The sequence below is a fragment of the Malaclemys terrapin genome, chromosome 4 (assembly GCF_027887155.1).
Source record: "Malaclemys terrapin pileata isolate rMalTer1 chromosome 4, rMalTer1.hap1, whole genome shotgun sequence".
Classification (NCBI taxonomy): Eukaryota; Metazoa; Chordata; order Testudines; family Emydidae; genus Malaclemys; species Malaclemys terrapin.
The window spans coordinates 47,427,980-47,448,782 of NC_071508.1; the positions used below are offsets into that span (position 1 = coordinate 47,427,980).

Below are 20,803 nucleotides of genomic sequence, written 5' to 3' on the forward strand. Positions count from 1 at the left end.
CTGAATGGCCTCTGAATTCCAAAGCTGAGCCGTATTAGCCATTATTATGAATGAGATGAGAAGCTGCTAATGGAAGGAGAAATTATCAGTAAGAAATGTCTTAAGTCTTATTCTATCAATCACAGCAAAAGTTATGCTAATGTTAATATACCCCTGTTTTCTTCCACTATGCAGCACCTGAGAATCTTCAGCCAAATGGTTTATTTGTGGGGAGTGTTTTTGTTTGTGTGTTTTGTTTTGTTTGTATAGTTTGGGGACAGGATATGTAACTGGAGAGTTTAGAACTACCAGTCTAGTGAATACTTTTATCAGCTTTTGTTAATCTGTTTACTAGTACAGTAGAAATACCATCAGCAGGTTTGCAGAAGTCATACGTTTCTGCTTGTCTTGATCTAGAACTATAGCTTTGAATTTCTCAGTTGTCAAACAAAAAAAGTACTATTTTGCTAATCACCACCACAGAATTCCGTGCTATGACCAACCTTTTCCTTTCTTTCATTTTTTTTGACTGGCAATAAAATAGTTACCAATCTTGGCATTTAAAATTATAATCATGTGGTTTCAGAACTGACAGGGCTAAGATTGATTCATACCTCAGAGCTATTGTTTCAGGCTGCTTGCAGATTCAGGAAGTCATTACTACACTGATTTACATGTGGCTCATATTTTGATGGCTATCTTAACAATCATTGGGATGGAGATTTAGTGAAAAAAAATGTAAGTGCCTAAGTGACTTAGGAGTCTAAATTCCATTGACTTTCACCCTTAAGCCAGTATTGTCTGACTTCTGAGCGACGGACTTCTTAATTTTCAACATTGTTTTAGTTCTTGCTTTAGCCTGGAATTTATAAAGTACATTCATTTTTCAGCAAAAGTTATAAATGCTCTAAAAATGTTAAAATGAGAAATAAAGCAAATGGAATGTTATATTTTTCAATGTAATTTATCCTGTTGTTTGGATACTCATCCCTGGGTGTTTTGTTTATTTTCTTCTAATTTCGTGAGAGCTTAACAGTTCAGTTATTACTGAAAATTCGCAGGCTCCATTTACCCTAAATAATTTAATAAGGCAAATTAAATAAACTAGAAAAAAGCAGAAATATGCCTGGCAGACAGCTAGCTCACTAGTTTTCTTTTATAATTGAATAACAATTATCAAATGAACCTTGTATGTACTGAAAAAGCAAGAAACATTATGGAGTATTAAAATCCTTATATCTGTTGTGTATTAGATATCGTCTGTCTTGAAAAGGTAAACGGTGTATTTTAGCACTTTAAGAGCAAAAGATTCTATTAGAATAGTGCATTTGTTGTATAGTGCTTTTAGAAGAATTCAGATTTCTAATCAGTATTCTCTAATTTAAAATAACCACTTCTGTAAATTTCTCAGTAGTAATGACATGATGTAAACGCTTGTCTCAATTATGTATTTGGATAACATGGGGAAAAATTAGGCATAATTATTTTTATTTTATTCCCACCCCATTTTTATCTATATCTCCTCAGATTTTTATTTGATTTTTATTATTTTCATTGTCAATTGCTATAGCATCTGCCACCATACACTACTTAAAATTAAATAAATACATAAAGTACTTAATGTGGGTGGCCAAAAGGTCGGCCACCTCTTACTGAGAAAAACAGAGCCTTGCATTCATGTCAGTAGTCAGCTATGCTGACACCATTCCCTGAAAGTTATGAAATTCAGGTTCTGGTGGATAGTTAGAGAAAGGGAGCTCCATAATCAAGGATACAGAGAACACACTGCTGCTGATTCTAGAAATTTCTATTCTGAAAACTGATAGCAAAAATGTCCTAAATCATCTCTCGTTTAGGGCTTTAAAGGTCAACAAACATGAATAGTGCTTAAAATATAGCTTAAAATAGAAGTGCAAAGATTTGGATTCTCCCTATTGGATGCTCTGAAGAACTCCCTGGTGTGGGAGGGGGCCCACCAGCAATTACTCTGTACGATTTTGCTAGTGGGGAAGACAAATCAGCAGTAGCTCCTCTAAAAGATCCTTGTAGTTTTTACATGGAAAATGGCCTCAATAAAGGTCTTGTCTAAACTGGTGGTGATGTGTAAGGTACATGTAGCTATATGCCACAGTGAAAAAAAGCAGGCTTGTAACACTGCGGTGTATAGCTACCCATGACAGTGAAAGGTTCTGGCAGGGGGGAGGCAGCGGGGACTGCCAGAGCCTTTCCTTGCTGTCTTTCCCTGCTGGAGTCTTTCCCTGTGGCATAGAGAGGCTCCAGTGGCAGGGATGAAGTGGTACACTACTCTGCTAAAAATAGTAGTGGGAACATCAATAGTGTGAACATTGGTTATGTAGAGAACTATATAGGGTATATATTCTAAGGTTCTAATGTGTCTTTACTCTACTTGCCTAAGTAGTGCCCCATTATTTATGCTGTTGTTTATACCCATGCTAGGTTGACATCAGGGCTGGCTCCAGGCACCAGCCGAGCAAACTCATGCTTGGGGCGGCAGATTCCAAGGGGCGGCATTCCGGCCGCCCTTTCTTTCTCATTTTCTTTTTGGTTTGCTGCTCCATCCGCTCTGTAGGAGGCAGCGGTGCGGAGGAGGGGAGCGCCCAGCATCAAACTTGGCAGGGCAGCCTGCGTCCTTCCCTCCCAGCCAACCGGAGCGGCGCAGAGCCCTCCCGGCAGGCGGCACAGTGGGAGGGGCCGCGTGGCAAGCGCCCCGCTGAAGCCCTGGCCGCCATCCTTCTCTCTCTCCCCCCTGCTCCCTCCCCCTCCCCCCTGCTAGACCGGGCACGCACTCCGCTGCACATCTGCAGCACAGGGAGTCCCCCTGCACCCTGGCTCCGGCCACCCTGCAGTTTTGTTTTGTTTTTTGCTTTGCCGCTCCGGGTGCTTGGGGTGGCAAAAAAGCCAGAGCCGGCCCTGTACACGTAAAAGGAGAAGGTTCTCCTCATGAGCAGATGACATTATTACTCCATCCGCAACTGAGTATATATTATATCTAAAATCCCAAGGCTTCTCTATCTCTTCAGTCAGAATACATCTCGCCGCAATTTCTGCCCATCATGTTCCAGTAGAGCAAAAGACGATTTAGCCACTCTGTGGATCACATCAATACTTGACCTTCCATCAGAGAACAGATTCCTATTTGAGATCGTATTCTGGTACTCACCCAATTAATAGGGACTCCTTTCAAGCCCATGGGAAAATATTCTGTATGTTCTCTATCCATCAAAACAGTTTTTATTATAGCCATAACATCAGCTAAGAGTATGTGAGAGCTATGGGCCCTTATGACTGACCTTCCTTCACAGTGTTTCGCAAAGATAAAGTTGTTTGTATGCCCTCAGTCTAAGTTTTTGCCTAAAGTAATAACTGACTTCCATGTGAGCCAATCAGTTAATCTGTTGATATTCTTGCTTAGATTTCTCTCTTATCTAGGTTAGGCTAGACTGCACACACAAGAGGAGAAGAGCTTTTGCCTTCTGTTATCTCCAAAGAGGTCAAAAGAACACAGGAAAGATTCTAACTTGTTTGTAACATACAAATGCTAAGTTACCATGCACAGCACCTTTTAAAATGGCTCAGACTCTTCATTGAAGAATCTTATAAGAAAACCAACATGTCTTTGCTAGAGGGTCTTAGGTCTTGGACCAAGACAACATTTATGGGTTGCCTTAGACACATTCTGTTATAGAAATATATAGGATAGCCATTCGGAGTTCTCCATATACATTCACAAAATATTATTCCCTTGACCTGGCCTCAAAGTCTGATGCAGAGTTTGGCAAAGCAGTACTGGAATCACTGTTTAACTGTTCCTCATCTCACCTGTCTAGGAGTGGGAATGTGCAGAGGCAACTTGAAGAAGGAATGGAGATTATTTACCAGTAACTGGAGTTCTTTGAGATGGACTTTGCACATTCACACTCCCCCGCCCACTTTCTCTTCTTCCTTGGAAGCCTAGTAATTTAACAGATTTTGTGGAGGCAGTGGAAGGAATTTAGGAGGTTGATGTGCTCCACCCATTTTTATACCTTCACTTTCTGAGCACTTGGAGCCTTGGGGGAGGGGAGCTGAATGCTCCTGTCAGTGTTCCTTCCCCACTCTGAACTCTGGGGTACAGATGTGAGGATCCGCATGAAAGACCCCCTAAGCTTATATTCCACAAGCTTAGGTTTAAAACTTCCCCAAGTCACAAATTCTTCCTTGCTCTTGGACGGTATGCTGCCACCACCAAGTGAGTTGGGGCTGGTCTACACTAGGGGGGGGGGAAATCGATCTAAGATACGCAACTTCAGCTACATGAATAGCGTAGCTGAAGTCGAAATATCTTAGATCGAATTTCCTGGGGTCCACACGGCGCGGGATCGACGGCCGCGGCTCCCCCGTCAACTGTGCTACCGCCGCTCACTATGGTGGAGTTCCGGAGTCGACGGTGAGCGCGTTCGGGGATCGATATATCGCGTCTTAACGAGCCACGATATATCAATCCTGGATAAATCGATTGCTACCCGCCGATACGGCGGGTAGTGAAGACGTACCCTTTGACAAAGATTCAGGAAAAGGACCACTTGGAGTTCCTATTTCCCCAAAATATCCTCCCAAGCCCCTTCACGCCCTTTCCTGGGGAGGCTTGAGAATAATATACCAACCAAATAGGTAACCAAGGTGAGCACAGACCAGACCTTGGGTTTTTAGGACACTAAAAACCCAATCAGATTCTTAAAAACAGAACTTTATTATAAAGAAAAAAGTAAAAGAAGCACCTCTGTAAAATCAGGATGGAAGGTACTTTTACAGGGTAATAAGATTTATAACACAGGATTCCCCTCTAGGCAAAACTTCAAAGTTACCAAAAAACAGGAATAAACCTCCCACTTAGCATAGGGAAAACTCACAAGCTAAAATAAAAGATAATCTAAGGCATTGCCTTCTTATTACTTACAATTTGTAATCCTAGATGGTTAGTTCAGGTACGTCTTTAGGAGATGTATTTTCCCTGCACTGGTTCCTTGCTGACCCGGAGAGAACAGAGACAAAACGAAAACCTTCCCCCACAGATTTGAAACCATCTTATCCCCTCATTGGTCCTTTTGGTCAGGTGACAACCAGGTTATTTGAGCTTCTTAACCCTTTACAAGTAAAGGGGGGATTTTATGCTACCCTTAGCTGTATGTTTATGACAGCTCCAATGGGCATTCCTTTCTAGAGACTACCTCTGCACATTGCAGTGTTAAAAAAGCTGATCTGCATTCTGATAACTCCAGAGCAAAATAAAAATTTAAGCAGACCTTCCAGGTCATATTTTTCTGGATTTATGGACCAATGTAAGTGTTGGTTATATTCACTTATGTTTGGAATTCACTATTGGTGAAAGGCTATAATTAATATTTAATTTCTGACTGATCTCTCTTCCTTTTGTTTCATTGTATTACTTTTTTCATTTTGAGCTATGTATTTTTATTTGTCTTTTTTTTTTATTATGTAACAGCTTTATGGTTACAGACCCTACTGTGGAGTTGATAAAGATATATATGAACAGAGATATCCTACACCGGTGCCATATACTGACTACCTGGTCATTGGAGCAATAATAGGAGAGTTGAACTGCCTAACTAAACAAGCAATGGAATATACAGTTATCTGTAAAACTGCTGTTCAGGTCAGTGAATAGGACTTTAAGCTTTATCTGTATCAGAATGTTCTTCTATTTAATAAATCAGAAATTTTTACATTGCTATTTATAATGAAATGATTTAGACCAAAATAGCCCATAGCTCCCATTGACTATCAAGCTGGAAAATTTTGGCCCTAGCTTTAAGAATTAAAGGCCAAAATGTTCTAACCTGGTTAAGTTATATATATAATTATTAAACCATTTTAAAATCACTGTACAGATTAAGCATACAACATGCAGTGATAGTGAAAATTGCTGGCATGGATAGGTCAAAGTTAGGGGAAAGTTTCAGAAAGGGCCCTGTGAAATTGTGTCCACAGAATGGTTTCTATGGAGAATACCATAATTTCCATCATGGACATTGTCATAAATATAAAGGGAAGGGTAACAACCTTTATGTATGCAGTAACATAAAATCCTTTCTGGCCAGAGGTATGGAATCCCTTTACCTGTAAGGGGTTAAGAAGCTCAAATAACCTGGTTGGCACCTGACCAAAAGGACCAATAAGGAAAGAAGATACTTTCAAATTGGGGTGGGGGAGAGGTTTTGTTTGTGCTCTCTTTGTTTGTTCCCTCTCTGGATATATATATAGAGAGAGACCAAGCATGTAAACCATCTCTTGAAAAGATACCTGAAAGGATACATCTAACATTACAGAAATTGTAAGTAAAGGCAAGGAAATGCATTAGATTAGCTTTTGTTTTAGCTTGTGAATTTTCCCTCTGCTAAGAGGGAGTTTTCTTCCTGTTTTTTTTTTAACTTTGAAACTAAGCCTAGAGGGGAATCCTCTGTTTTTTAAATCTTTTTATTTATCCTGTAAAGTTACCTTCCATCCTGATTTTGCAGGTGTGGTTCTTTTACTTTTTTTTTAAATAAAATTCTTCTTTTAAGAACCTGATTGGTTTTCAGTGTCCTAAAAACCCAGGGGTTTGGTCTTTGCTCACTTTGTAACCAATTGGTTAGTATATTATTCTCAAGCCACTGCAGGAAAGGGGGTGAAGGGGTTTTGGGGCATATTTTTGGGAAACAGGGACTCCAAATGGCCCTTTTTCCTGGATTTTTTGTCTAAATCACTTGGTGGTGGCAGCAATACCGTCCAAAGACAAGAAAAGGATTTGTGCCTTGGGGAAGTTTTAACCTAAGCTGGTAGAAATAAGCTTAGGGGATCTTTCATGCGGGTCCCCATGTCTGTACCCCAGAGTTCAGAGTGGGGAGGGAACCCTGACAGACATCTAAGGCTTTATCTGGGGTCTTTAGGAGTTGCTGATTTTGTGTTCCTTCCTGTCTGAGGTAATCTACAGTAGTTAACACAGTTTGTGAATACCCCCAAATGGACACCAGGTCAAAGAGTATTGACTTGTACTGGAAGTGGTATCTATTGTAGGCAAAATGAACCCATTTCCTATGTGCAGATACTAGTGGTATACTCAAAGTATGCCTCCTTGAGGTGGATTGATGATATGAAGTCCACTTTTGAGATAACTGCTAGGGTAAACTACATTGTTATGATTTCCCAATTCCTATATTGTCTACTGAATGAGTGAAATAAGTCAGCATAGTGATATATACTAGCAGTGCCCCCAGACTGTACCATTTTCTGATCGGAAAGGTTATTTCAGATAAAGAGGCAATTTTGGTTGTCTTTGCTCAAGTGAAAGAGATAACAGCTGCTGAAGCCTGTAAAACCTCTGAGGTAGCCTCATTGTTCTGGATAACTCTATGTTGGTTATTTAGCAATAAGTCTTCCTCTATCAGGATGGCTATAGGCTTGGCAAATTATCAGCTATGAAAAGGGAGTCCAGGTCTCATCTGATGAATGTTGTAGAATTCCTTAGCCAACCCTTTCAGCCACTAAAGTACAATTGTTCTAGGCACTATACAAACACAAACTGGTAGCTAATACTTTAAATTTTGCAAAGACATTTAGTTTAAACTTAACATTAAAAGGTCTTTGGAACCTAAGTGATTGAAAAAAGAATAGGAGTACTTGTGGCACCTTAGAGACTAACAAATTTATTTGAGCATAAGCTTTCGTGGTCTACAGCCCACTTCATCGGATGCAGTGATTGAAAACATTTATGACCTCATCTATAGTTAACAGCAATAAAAATGGTGTGATGTCACTTTTTTGTTGAAATTTCTCATTATCATCAAAGTAAACCAGGAACTGTCTTAGAGTGCTTATCTGAAAAGGTTCCTCTTTTTGTTATTATTATGCATTTGTAAAGCATCCATTGCTGTAATGCCCTATATAATAATGAAAAGCATAATTTTCGTTCAAATGGATTGCATTAACATATTATACATGATTGTATTAACTTATAATTATGTAAATTATTATTATTCATTAGTTTTATAGCACTACTAGTATACTAGTGCTCTAAAGACAGGTACAGATCACCAGGAACCTGCCTTAAAAAGTGCATAGTTTGTTTGAATAATTAGTTTGATTAATTAAAAATATGATTTCTTTGTTAAATCATTTAAAAGAGATGTGCTGTTGTAGAAATTAATTTTATTGTGGTTTTATTTCAGACGTGTTTTATTTCTATGGACGACTTGTCTGAAGCTTTTAATGCGTTTTTACAATACCCATCTTTGGAATATAAAATATGGTTAAAACTTGCTCGTGAGATCACTAGTAACATTTTCAAGGAAAACCGTGCTTGCCAGGTAAATAATCTACGGTAGCTGTAATAATGACAAACATATATTCATTTGGAGTCCGATCCTGCTACACAGAGCATTCTGCAGGAAGGATCTTCTGCATGTCAGGCTGCCCCCTTTTGCACGAAAGGAAGCTCACCCATCTCACCAGACCCAGTGGAGGATTCTCTAGTAGTCCAGGGATCCGTACAAAGAGAGTTCGTGGGCTTGACATTTTTCGGGGTTAGCCGAGCTGTCTGGGGTGAATCGCTACCACCTTCTCACAGCAGGAGGGAATTTTGTCTGTGCTTGCCAGGGGAAACCCTTGCCAACTACCAGCTACTTGGCAACACAAGTTCCACTCTTTCCCAATACAGGCTAGCAATTTACACACCCCAGTTTGTTACACTCAAGTGCTTAGTACTTATATGCTAGAGACCCACCATGTACACCAATCCACTAACTCTGAGGAAGCAGTGCACCCCGGTTCACAGGTTTCATCTCAGTCTATAATAAAATCAAACTGATGTTTATTTAACAGAACTTGAGATAGAAATTCAAATAAAAGCAAGTATAAGGGTTTGGAAACATAAGGTTACAGGTAAAATAGAAAACATGAAACATAATCTATAGTATATATTTATTAATAAGAAAACAGGAAATTCCAAAGGACTGCCAGCATAATTCCAATATTTAAGTAGGTAAATGAGATGATCCGGGAACTATCGACTTATGTCAACCCTGAGTAAAATAATGAAATGTTTAATTCGGGACTGTGTCAACAAAGAATTATATTTTTAGCCTCTAATTAAGGCCAGTCAGCATAGTTTCATGGAAGGTTGCTTCCCGCCATAGGCGTCGAATCTGTGGGTGCTCCAGTCCATGGGGAAAAAAAGTGGGTGCTCACTGACAGGAAATATCAGGACGCAGGGGGAGGGGTGGGAGCAAAAAAAAAAAAAGGCCGTTTTGCAGGTGCCGGGGGAATTAGCAGGCCCTGACCGCGCCGTAGTCCCGTCTCCCCAGGGCCCCTGGCACATGCCTCACGTCCCTCTGCCCGGCGGGGAACGAGCCGCAGGAGCTAGAGGTGCGGGGCTCTGGATCCTGGCAGCGGCGGGGGAGAGCGGCTCAGGGCCGCGTGAGTGGCGAGGTAAAGTTTATCGGCTGGGGGGGGGACCCCGGCTGGCTCCTCGCCCTGCCCTGTAGGGCGGTAGCGTCCCCGCCCTGCGCCAGCATGTCTCGCCGGCCGCCGCAGGCCAGGTAAGGAACCAAGTCCCCCCTCTCCCCTTGTCCTGGCTCCTCAGCTGTGCGGCATTCCTCCTCCCTCCCAGGCTTGCAGCTGGAATGCCGGCACAAGCCTGGAGGGAGCGGGTGATGGCCTACTTCCAGTTCCTGGAGCTGGTGAGTAGGGGCACCGGGCGGGCAAGGGGGCTGCTCCCCCAGGAGGGCAACGGGGGGGCTCAGCTGAGGAGCTAGGACGAGGGGGGAGGGGTGGACGCTACCCCCCTACAGGGGTGAGGAACCAGCCGGGGTCCCCCCCAAGCCAATAAACTTTACATAGCCACTCGTGCGGCCCCGAGCCACTCTCCCCTGCTGGGGTGTGGAGCCACCCCGTTGCCCTCCTGGGGGAGCAGCCCCCCTGCCCGCCCAGTGCCCCTACTCACCAGCTGCAGGAACTGGAAGCCGGCCACCACCCCCTCCCTCCAGGCTTGCCGCCATTACAGCAACAAGCCTGGGAGAGAGGAGGAATGCCACATGTTTGGGGAAGAGGCGGGGCCAGGGAGGGGATTTGGGGAGGGAGCCAATGGGGGAAGGAGGGGATGGAGTCGGGGGGGGGCAAGAGCCCTCCAGGGAGGGCAAAATTGCTTGTTTGTCCAGTGTCCCGACCACACATCGATCGGGACGCGGGACAAACAAGCAAATATTGGGACAGTCCCGATAAAATCGGGACATCTGTTCACCCTACCTACTGGTAGCCCTGTGGATCAGCTCCTCCCCCTTCCCCCCAGTGCCTCCCACCCACCGGCAGGCCCTGCCGATCAGCTCCTCTCCTCCCTCCCAGTGCCTCCCCAATCAGCTGTTCAGCGTCATGCAGGAAGCACTGGGGAGGAGGGGAAAGAGTGGGGTAGGAAGAGGCAGGGTGGGGGGATGGGAGCCTGGGGGAAGGGGCAGGGCCTCGGGCAGAGCAGGGGAGTTAAGCACCCCCTGGGAACTCAGGAAGTCAGGGCCTATGCTTTCCGCCCCCTACTCAGATTACAAAGGCACTGTGTTGACAAGGATTTCTCCAAGGCATTTGAGTTGGAGGGAATGATTAAAGGCTTATAAAACATGCCTTATATTGATAGACTCAAAGAGCTGATGCTATTTAATTTAACATACAGAAGGTTAAGAAGTGACTTGATTAAAATATCAATATGGGGAACAAATGTTTAATAACGGGCTCTTCAATTTAGCAGAGAAAGATATAACACAAGCCAATGGTTGGAAGTTAAAGCTAAACAAATTCAGACCAGAAATAAGGTGATCGTTTTTTACATTTTTAATGGTGATCATTATTAACCATTGGAACAATTTTCCAAGGCTCATGGTGGATTCTTCATCACTGACCATTTTTAAATCAAGATTAGATGTATTACAAAAGAAACGTTGAATTATTTTGAGGAAGTTCTATGGCCTGTGTTGTACAGGAAGTCTGACTAATTGATTACAATGGTCCCTTCTGGCCTCAATATCTATGAAGCTCTGACTTAATACAATGTGACATTTTGTTTAAAAGACTTGCATTATGTGGCATTAACAGGGTACACATTATATCAGTGGTTCTCAAACTTTTGTACTGGTGACTCCTTTCACATAGCAAGCCTCTGAGTGTGACAGCCCCCTTACAAATTAAAAACACTTTTGATATAGTTGGGGATTGGTCCTGCTTTGAGCAGGGGGTTGGACTAGATGACCTCCTGAGGTCCCTTCCAACCCTGATGGTCTATGATTCTATGATTTAATATATTTATTATGACCCCCCCACCCCCATGCAATAACCTCGCAACCCCCTGAGGGGGTCTGACACCCCCCCCCGTTTGGGAACCCCTACATTAGATAGATTGAAAAGTGGCTCACTGTCAGATCTCAGTTGCAAATGGGGAGATATCAGTGGGATTCCCTCCAGGGATCAGTTCTTGATATTTAATGTTTGTATCAACCATGATAATAATGATATAAAACATCTTGCTGGTAAAGTTTGTGGATAAACAGATTGGTGGGGTAGTGAAGGGAAGACAGGTTTCTATTTCAGATCATTTTGTATCACCTAGTTAAATGGTCACAGTCCAACCAAATGCATTTTAATACAGCCAACTACAAGGTAAAAAGCAACAGAGGGTCCTGTGGCACCTTTAAGACTAACAGAAATATTGGAGCATAAGCTTTCGTGGGTGAATGCCCACTTCATCAGACGCATCTCTTGCAGAGCAGGGAGTCAGGATAGGTAGTCTATTTTCCACCTTCCTCTGAAACATCAGAGATTGGTTACAGCTGGAGATGGGACACCAGCTAAGGGTGGACCTGTCCTATGAAGTGATACAGAGAATCCTTTTTCTAGATGCCTGGCTCGTGTGTCTCCTTCATATGCACAGAGTCATATTGATTGCTAGATTTGGGGCTGTGGCAGAATTTCCCTTAGAGCATGTGATTTGATTCACCTGCTGGGAGTAGCTGGGTTCATCCTGCCTAATCAATTCCCTGCCATTGCACAAGCCTTTGGCATTGGTGACAGCTTGGTCTCTCTGCTGTTCTCTGCCTGCGGACACAATTTAATCTCCTGAGGACTGAAATATTTTAGTCTAATTAAAAGTCTTTGTGCATACTATGGGGGCTCTGAGTGAAAATTACTAGCTTCTATCATGTTATACAGAAGATTGGACGAGATGATCTAATGGTTCCTTCTGGCATTAAACTCTTTGAAATTATGATTTCCTACTTTTCTGTACTGTTTGTAGAATGAATGGAATAAGCCTTCTAGCATCTGGCTAGAAGGTTGGGGTTTTGGGGGGGTGTGCACGTGCCTGCGCAGAGGCCGCAACGGGTTAGAAAGCCAGTGGACCTTCCGTTCAAAAAAGACACCCCCAGATAGATTTGAAAGGGGAGTTACCAAGGGAAGCGATTTCCTGGCTTTTCTATAAGAAGGGGATTGGACTATGTAGAGATGGAGAACAATGAAGGTTGGTGGGATCGCCCTAAATTTGGATAGTTCAGATAGAAATGTGAACTTCTGGATATTTATCCAGCCATGTTGAGACCATTTTTGCTATGCTGGGATCAGTTCACTATCTGCTTGTATAAAAAAAAAAATGTGCACGGAAAAGCTAGCTTCCTCTGCATGCTGCTGTGTGCATTTTTTTTTTTTTTGAGAACCCTGCTCCCACTGCATCTGGTAAAGCTAGCACTGATGCCCAGATGGAAATTAGGAGCCTAAATACCTTTGATGTTCTGTGCCTGATAGCCTGCAGCAAGACTGGCTCGAATCAAAAATTATGCCTTCCAGATCAACTTTCAGATGTGGAGTAAAAGAAAAAGTAAAACTTTCAAACTGAAAGGCAGGAAAATTATTGTGTCGCTCTTGCCAGCTCTTCCTTAGGTTAAAGGAGAATCTCTATTTGTGTGTACTGACACACAAACTGATTATCAGATAAGATTCCTTTCTCAAAAAATATATCTACATAGCTAAAATACATTACATATTTGGATTCTCCTCTTATGGAATATAATTTATTTTGGACAAATCAAATGGTTCAAAAATGTACAGTACAAGGCTTTTTGTTATGTTCTTATTTATGGAAAAAATAATACATTTTACATGGCTTCTAATTGCAGGATTGGTCATGTAAAAAGTTGACTCATGCTTATATGATGGATGTACCAACCCACGTCAAATGCGATATTTATGATGGATCCATGGATGTTGTTATTCTTGTACATGGAAGTGTAGAAGATTGTCAACAACTGCAACATTATTTTGCACCCTGTATTTTACCTAAAACTTGCTATCAGGTAAGAAGCATTACTGTTATCAAAAGTCTACAATCTGGAAAATAAAAAGTGACATCCTCAGAAATCTCTCTCCTCCACAAAATAATCATCAGAGTACCAAAAATAACAGGAATGTTGCAAGATGCTTTCAGATTCTTAGAAAATAATGAGAGAGACTCCTCCTTTCAAGTAGAGAACATAATGTAAAGCACAGATATTTAATCAGGATCTTATTTGAATGTCTTGTATTGCCATAGCTGAGCTTTTGTTTGGGTTAGTTCAAACTCTGTTTGGAGACCAACTCTTTTTATATGAGCGATTTACAAACGAAAATTATTTCAAATTAATCTGGCAAATCACAACACAAAATTGAGGAAACTAATGCCCATGCGACAATGAAAACACTAATGCAACTTTAACTCCAATGCTCCTGCTCCACCATACTTATTTAATAATTGCAATGCCATAGGTAAAATTCCAAACAAAAACACTAAATTTTGTAACAGTTAAGATAGCTGGCAGGTACAACCAACCCAAACATAAAAAACCCTATGAAATCCAGAGTGATATCAAATACACTATACAGCAAGGGCAGGTTTTCATCTGGTCTCATTCAGTATTTATGTATATCATCTACAGCAAATGGTCAATCAAAATGACATTAACTCTGGCTCTAGAATGTTATCTTACAATTTTAATTTTTATCCCTTTCTTATCTACAGGCACAACCTTGTTTTAAAAACCATTGATTCACACAATTAAGGATTTTCATGATCACATCTCTACTTTTAATGATGTGTTATTTTTTATATCTAATAAGAATTCTAAGGGATATACTATACTATTGCTGAAGTTATCTTTAATTTTGGCTTTTAATTAGGTCTTTCAGCATGCTATTTATTCATTAATTAAAGTTTGTCTTTTTGCAAGGCTAGAATTTGCAGAATGTCTGAACAACCAAGAGTAAAATATTCCAGTGTGCTTGATCACTGATAATTTCCAACTTGTTGCTGCAAATGAAGAAAATTGCTTGGCTTTTCATATATTACTCTTGCTGACTACAGGGGGCAGTAGTTAAAGTAGTTTTGGTTGGGTGCTTGTTTATAAGTGTAATCGATTATGTACGTGAAGATTGTGCTTTTTATAAATTGTTAATTGGCTATGATGTAGTCTGTGATAGAATTTGTTGTATTTGAGCACAATATAAGTATTGCACTGGGATCCCACTGGATTTTTTTTTAAGTGCTACACTATGCAATTATGAATATAAAGATGTATCCATCAAGTTACATTAAAGTTTAATTTAAAATTCACTTAGAAAATATTTATTTCAAGTTTATAAAATATTTTATATTTTTATAAAAATATTTTAAACTATACAACATATATATTTACAATTTAAATACTTGCCTTTAAATGCTAATATTTAGATGTGTCACAAGTATCAACTTTGAAAAATAATTTGTTTCTGAAGTGGCTACTATACAATGTTTCAGGAAATGTTGTAGGATTGTTTGTTCTGATTAATTCTTTCACTGTGTTTTTTAACTGTCATAATATTTAACACCAGTGGTTTATGTTTTCTTCTCATTTCAATATTTTAATTTTTTTAATAGATTGTGATATAAAATCTGCCACCTTCTTACTTTGAACATATTCAAATCTTGTTCCTGTTTTCATTTTATTGTCAATTTAATTGTTGTATAGTATGGCTCATATTTCTTTGGTATGTGCTCTAAATCTTAACTTCAGTTAGAGAAAGTTTTTTGTATGGGATTTTTTTTTTTTTTTTTTGCTGATTGCATGTACTGTAGAACCCAAAATCTTTAGAGGGGGGCATGTGAGCCAAAACACTTTGCAGGGCATTGAGACCCAAGGAACATTGTGGCACTGAAGAGCTCTGCATAACACTGGATGCTTGGCTCCCCAGCCAGGAAACCTTTTCAAGTCAGCTTCCCACTACTCCCCAGCCTCCCTTTCTTCTCCACACGCCATGCCTTGATTCTTGCTCCTTCTGGACTTTTAATGTCCACAGGACCTATAGGCAGACCTTTAGTGAGTCAGCAGGCACTACAACAGCTCCTACAGCCTTTAAAATCTACATGGACTAAAAAAATGGAACTAGGAGGAAGGATTGAGGTATGGCACCTGGGAGAGCTACGAAGTATGTGGCAGGTGACTCAGGCAAGAAAACTGTATGCCCAGGAGGGTTGCAGGATGTGGTAGAACCAAGGAAAACTTGCAGAATTTAGGAGCTCAGCAGGCATGCTGAGCTAAGGGCAGGGAAGAAATCTTGAGGAACTTTCGATACCTGTTGGGTTACATGAAGTTTACAAACTTAAATATTTAGCTCTGGGTTGTTGAAGCTGCTGGAGCAATCAGTGTTTAAGAATTAACTATACTTTGATGAAACTGCGTACATGAGATATTTAAAGGTTTAATGGTTATACTATAGTTTATGGTTTAAAACTAGATCTGACACAAAGGGACAGAAGGGGTGAATTTCAGATGTTTCAAACATGGATTGGGTCACTAGTAAAAATAAATCAGGTAGTCTTGAGTCTAGCTGTTTATGCCTCAGACATGTGAAGTCCAACATATAATTTGACAAAATGCAGTATGATAAGCAGTATGTACTACAGAAAGGATGAGGACAGGTTGCTGCAAGACAGAAGTGAGGTGCACTGAATGGGTTTTGTAAGGAGGATTGTAGTGGTGTGGTTTCCTATGCTAAGTTTTGGTTCTGGCAATATTTTAGGTACAAGGAACTTCTGCAATAACAAAACTCCTAATTATACCACCTACCACCACTATGGAGAGGAAGAGTAGTAGAAAATGCAGTAATGTGGATCAATATCATTCATCTCGTCAGAGGCGGGGTGAGGAAGAGTCTCTCTCTCTCATGTGCATGTAATACTTTAAAAATGTGTAAAAATGCATGGTATTTAGCACTTAATTATCTAGACTAGTTGCAGCTACATTAGGAATTGGAAGTAGAATACTCCTGGTAACGTACCAAAACAAACCATTTTCAAGAGGCATCTAGATGGAAAAAGTATTAAAATTAAGTAACTATAACTCCCTCACTCCCCACCTGCTTCAGTCAAATACAAGTTATTGGTCTGAACACAGAGGTAACTGAGGGCAGGTCTACATTAGTGCTTAAGTCGATCTAACCTATGTCACTCAGGGGTGTGAAAAAGCCTCTTCCCCCCCCCTCATCTCAGCAAGGTGGAGTAATTATGCCAATAGGAGAGCACTCTTCCATTGGCATAGCGTCTTCACCAGATGCACTACAGTGGCACAGTTGTGCCAATGTAGCACTGTAGTGTAGACTTACCATGAGTGAAATTCTATGGCCTGCATTGAATGGGGGACAGACTGACGATCTAATGGTCTCTTCCGGCATTATGCTATGCATCTGCCTCCTAGCCACCCTTCCACCATTCTATATCTGCCATCCATGAAGAGGCAATCTGTATTCTAGCAATTCTTAACTTTTGAGTGAATGATCTTTCAATCTTAATTGTACTCTTTTTTTTAAATTGTAATGTTCTAGGTTTTTAAAAAACAACCAAATTCTACTATATGCATCTGTAACAAACCCCTCCCTCCATAATGTGTCATCAGCAGGGTTCTTTTCTAGGAAGTAGCCAATAGAACAGGAAGTGTAACACACAAATAGTAGGTACATGTGTAGGAGTAGCTACAATCTAACAGTCAGACAGTCTAACCCAGGGGGAAAAATTGTCAGACAGTGTGGTTAAGTGGCCGAGACTTGTCTGCCATATTAGAGATCTTTGTTCTATTCCCAGCTTGTATAACCTCTCAATGGGGGATGAGCCCTTATTCATTCTCTTGCTTGTCTCTGTGCTACCCTGAGTTAGAGCTCCAGTGATGTGCTGAAGTGACACATCAGGGACCAGTGTATGTGCAGTGTACTATAATGTTGAGGATTTTGGCAGGAAGTAAACAAATTACTATACAAACTACATATGGAAAACATGAAGATGACAATCACAAAGGACTCATGAGTCTATACCAAGGGACTAGCCTAGCATGGACATATCTATGTACCATCTGTTGCCAGCAAGGGACACACTGCCCTCTATAACACCCTGTAGTAGGTCCTAGCCGGGGCTCGACCCTTCCGGACAGGAGGGGAGCCACACCGACTCACTACTGTGGGAACAAGCAGTCAGTTAGTCCCGAAACTCCGGCTCTTTAGTGCAGAGTCGGAGCAACCACAGTTAAAGCTCAGGCCCTTGACTGCAGGGGCTGAGCGAGCAAATAGATCAGAGCCCAGGCCCTGGATCCGGGCGGGGCAAACACAGTTAGCTCAGGCCCTTGGTTGCAGGGGCTGAGCGAGCAGGCAGTCAGAGCCCAGGCCCTGGATCAGGGCGGGGCAAACACAGTTAGCTCAGGCCCTTGGTTGCAGGGGCTGAGCGAGCAGACAGTTCAGAGCCCAGGCCCTGGATCAGGGCGGGGCAAACATAGTTAGGCTCAGGCCCTCGTTTGCAGGGAGCTGAGCGAGTGAATAGTTCAAAGCCCAGGCCCTGGATCAGGGCGGGGCAAACACAGTTAGGCTCAGGCCCTTGTTGCAGGGGCTGAGCGAGCAAATAGTTCAAATAAGGTACGCCTAGGCTTCTGTAGCCGAGCGTTGGGTGAGGGGGAAGCCTGCCACCTGTGCGGAGGGTGGCAGGGGGGAACGCAGGCCCACCCACTCCACTGCGTTCCAGCCCGGGGCCCTAACAGCGGTTGCTGCCGCTGCTGGTCAGTGGGGTATCCAGACCGCAACACACTGACATAGGCTCACACTCAGTTGCAGCCGGACCGGGGTCGGCTACCCCCGGGCTACTTCCGTGATCCCCCTCAAAGCCTACCTCGTTCGTTGCGCCGGGATCGGGCCAGTCCACCTGCATGGGCTCCTCTCTGCCCGGGCTCGGCGGCAAGTCTGGTAGCTCTGCCGGGAAGTCCGGCCAATGGTCCTCAGGCGGCTCCTCTGGATAGCAGCAGGGGCGAAGGGGTTCGGGTCCAGTCTCACCCTCAGGGTTAGTGGGGTGCGGTTCCCAGGGATTCTCCCAGTAGCGGGCGTGAACGGGCTCCGGCAGCTCCTCCTCGTAGCGGGCCCGGGGTAGCTCAGGCCAGCTAGGGTCCAGGCCTCGGTCTTCGACGGTCTCCTGGCCGGGAGCTCCCGGCCGCACGTCTGCTCCCTCCGGTGGCTGGCCGCCGACTGAGCTCTGGCGGCCGGCCTTTATACTTCCTGTCCCGCCCCTTGACTTCCGGGGGGCGTGGACAGGCGGTGGTGGTCCCACCCACTCTGGTGCCTGCACGTGGGCTCCCTCTTCCGGACAGGAGGGGAGCCACACCGACTCACTACACACCCCCACCCCCCAAAAAAATTTTTACAATTGAATTTGAATAGATTGTTTTTATAGTATCACTAATACAATATTTTTTGCACATACAGTAACCATTGGAAAGATTGTGGAAACAGATGGTAGCAGTCATCATTCATTACGCTCAGATTCTGTAAGTTTGAAACATACCAAATATAAATCTGTTTTGAAGTGAGCACTTTCAATTTAACCTTAAGAATACTGTACAAGACAAAAGACAAGAATGTTCACTGTAAGGGGATTATACTTATTTTTACATTTCCAAAAGCGGTCATCACAAATATCTGAGTGAATGTAGAGGAATAAGACAACATAGTGACTAAGAAAACAAAAAGATTGTTGCCCTCTTTAATATTTAACTATATAGTGTAATAGCTACATCCCTCCATTCCTTCATCCAGGCAAAAGGCTGAGAAAAGAGATGTGCTTTGCATCATGCCCTGAGTCAGTAGACTCTGGCTCTGTTAGTAAATATCCAAACTGAGGGTCCTCTAGTAGGAATTCCTCAGCTCCAGACATTCCAGATGTAGAGATTTTTTTAAACCAGTGTCTAAGTTGTCTTCATCTGCCATTGTATATATATATATGGACAGATGAAGAGAGAATTAACACTAATTCTATAGTAAAAAAATGGAATTAAACCTACACACAACCCCTTAATATTCCTTTAGTGAGTCTTAAAAGTAATAGGATGGCACATACTTTCTCTGTTACCACATGTTGGAGTTCACGATATTCTGTTTATTTATTTAAATATACTATTTCTCCCCCCCTCCTCCCAAATCCTGGTTTTTATTTAAAAATAGGAATAAACTATATTTTAATATAAAGTCCAATTATAACACCTCATCCAATAGCTATCAAAATCCCATAACCTGCAAATTTTCCACTTCTGTCCCTCAGTTTATTCTGGAAGAGCCATCATATTTTGATAAGAATAGACAACGTAGCACTGTTGTCAACAGCCACAACAAAGAAGAAAATACAGATTAAGGCTGTTGGTGAAATCAACCCTTCTCTTCCAATTGTCCCTGATGATCCTAATCATTCCAGAGTGCCTTTATGATTCTGGTAGTGTCAGTCTCTTACCCACCCAGACCTTCAGGGGGTCCTTACTCTGCCCCATTCTTGCAGTGCTTCGCTCATGACAGGAACCTCATTTAAAAAAGGAGGAAAAAGACATTTGTGACAGTGAGTCTTACACTCTAACTCTAGTACTTAATAAAGTAGCAGCCACCAGCAGCACCAACATAAATTACTATGGAAGATGTGCCAGCTTCTAAATGCTATGTAGGTCACAGGAGATATTGGCTAAGAAGGTACCCCTATAGCCTTCCAAGATTCACGAGTCCAACGTATGCCTACCACAATGGATGGTGTACCTCATCCAGTTTCACTCATAATAATGTCCCCGTTCCCTGGCACATGAATCACAGTGCCATAGTTAGTCATTTGAAGGGCATCAGAATCTCTTGTGTTCCTGAAAAAACACTTATTTCTTCAATTTGCTGGGATCTCCACCTCAGGTTATGACAACTGAATATCATTCCTCCTAAAGAAATCTTTCAGACTAAAGAATTGCATTGTTTGATGACCTTCCAAACCTGGTTCAAAACACACCTTTCCCAGATTTTTTGGTGGGGGGCAGATGATACATGGTTTCCTGGAGGCTTGGATGTAAAAATGCTAGGAATTGATCTGTGGTAAGTGTGGGTGGTATTGGTTTTGAAGTCTTTCAACTAGGCGGACTGCACTTTTTTTTTCTTTTTTCTTTTCTGGCAACACCTAAACCACCGGATGAAGCACTACCAGTTAAATTTTTGTTTCAAAGTATAGAAATGTCTCATAGCATATCAATTACATTAAATTCATGTGAAATGTATTTTTAAAATTTTCCCCTCTTCAAACAGAATACTTCTTTGGCAGCTCAAGGACAATCCATTGCTGAGTCAGTTTTATGAAGGGTTAAAGTGCTCCAGCACCATCAGCTACCACACAAGAAATCCAGGCAGAAGTCTTTGAAGGAGAAGAGTTTAGAGTCTACTATACCCAAATACCCTAATGGAT

At 42.1% G+C, this 20,803-nt stretch overlaps 1 protein-coding gene across 1 annotated transcript in view; it reads left to right on the top strand.

Annotated features, from left to right (window-relative positions):
• The window catches only part of LOC128836127 (sodium/hydrogen exchanger 10-like), a 239,766-nt gene extending 220,676 nt beyond the window's left edge, over positions 1 to 19,090 (top strand). The window contains exons 22-26 of the mRNA XM_054026143.1: positions 5,483 to 5,653; positions 8,205 to 8,342; positions 13,182 to 13,358; positions 16,096 to 16,216; positions 18,808 to 19,090. Of these exons, the coding sequence (XP_053882118.1) occupies positions 5,483 to 5,653; positions 8,205 to 8,342; positions 13,182 to 13,358; positions 16,096 to 16,216; positions 18,808 to 18,911 (711 nt within the window). The 3' untranslated portion in view covers positions 18,912 to 19,090. The remainder of the gene's footprint in view (positions 1 to 5,482; positions 5,654 to 8,204; positions 8,343 to 13,181; positions 13,359 to 16,095; positions 16,217 to 18,807) is intronic.
• The last annotated feature ends 1,713 nt before the right edge of the window (positions 19,091 to 20,803 follow it).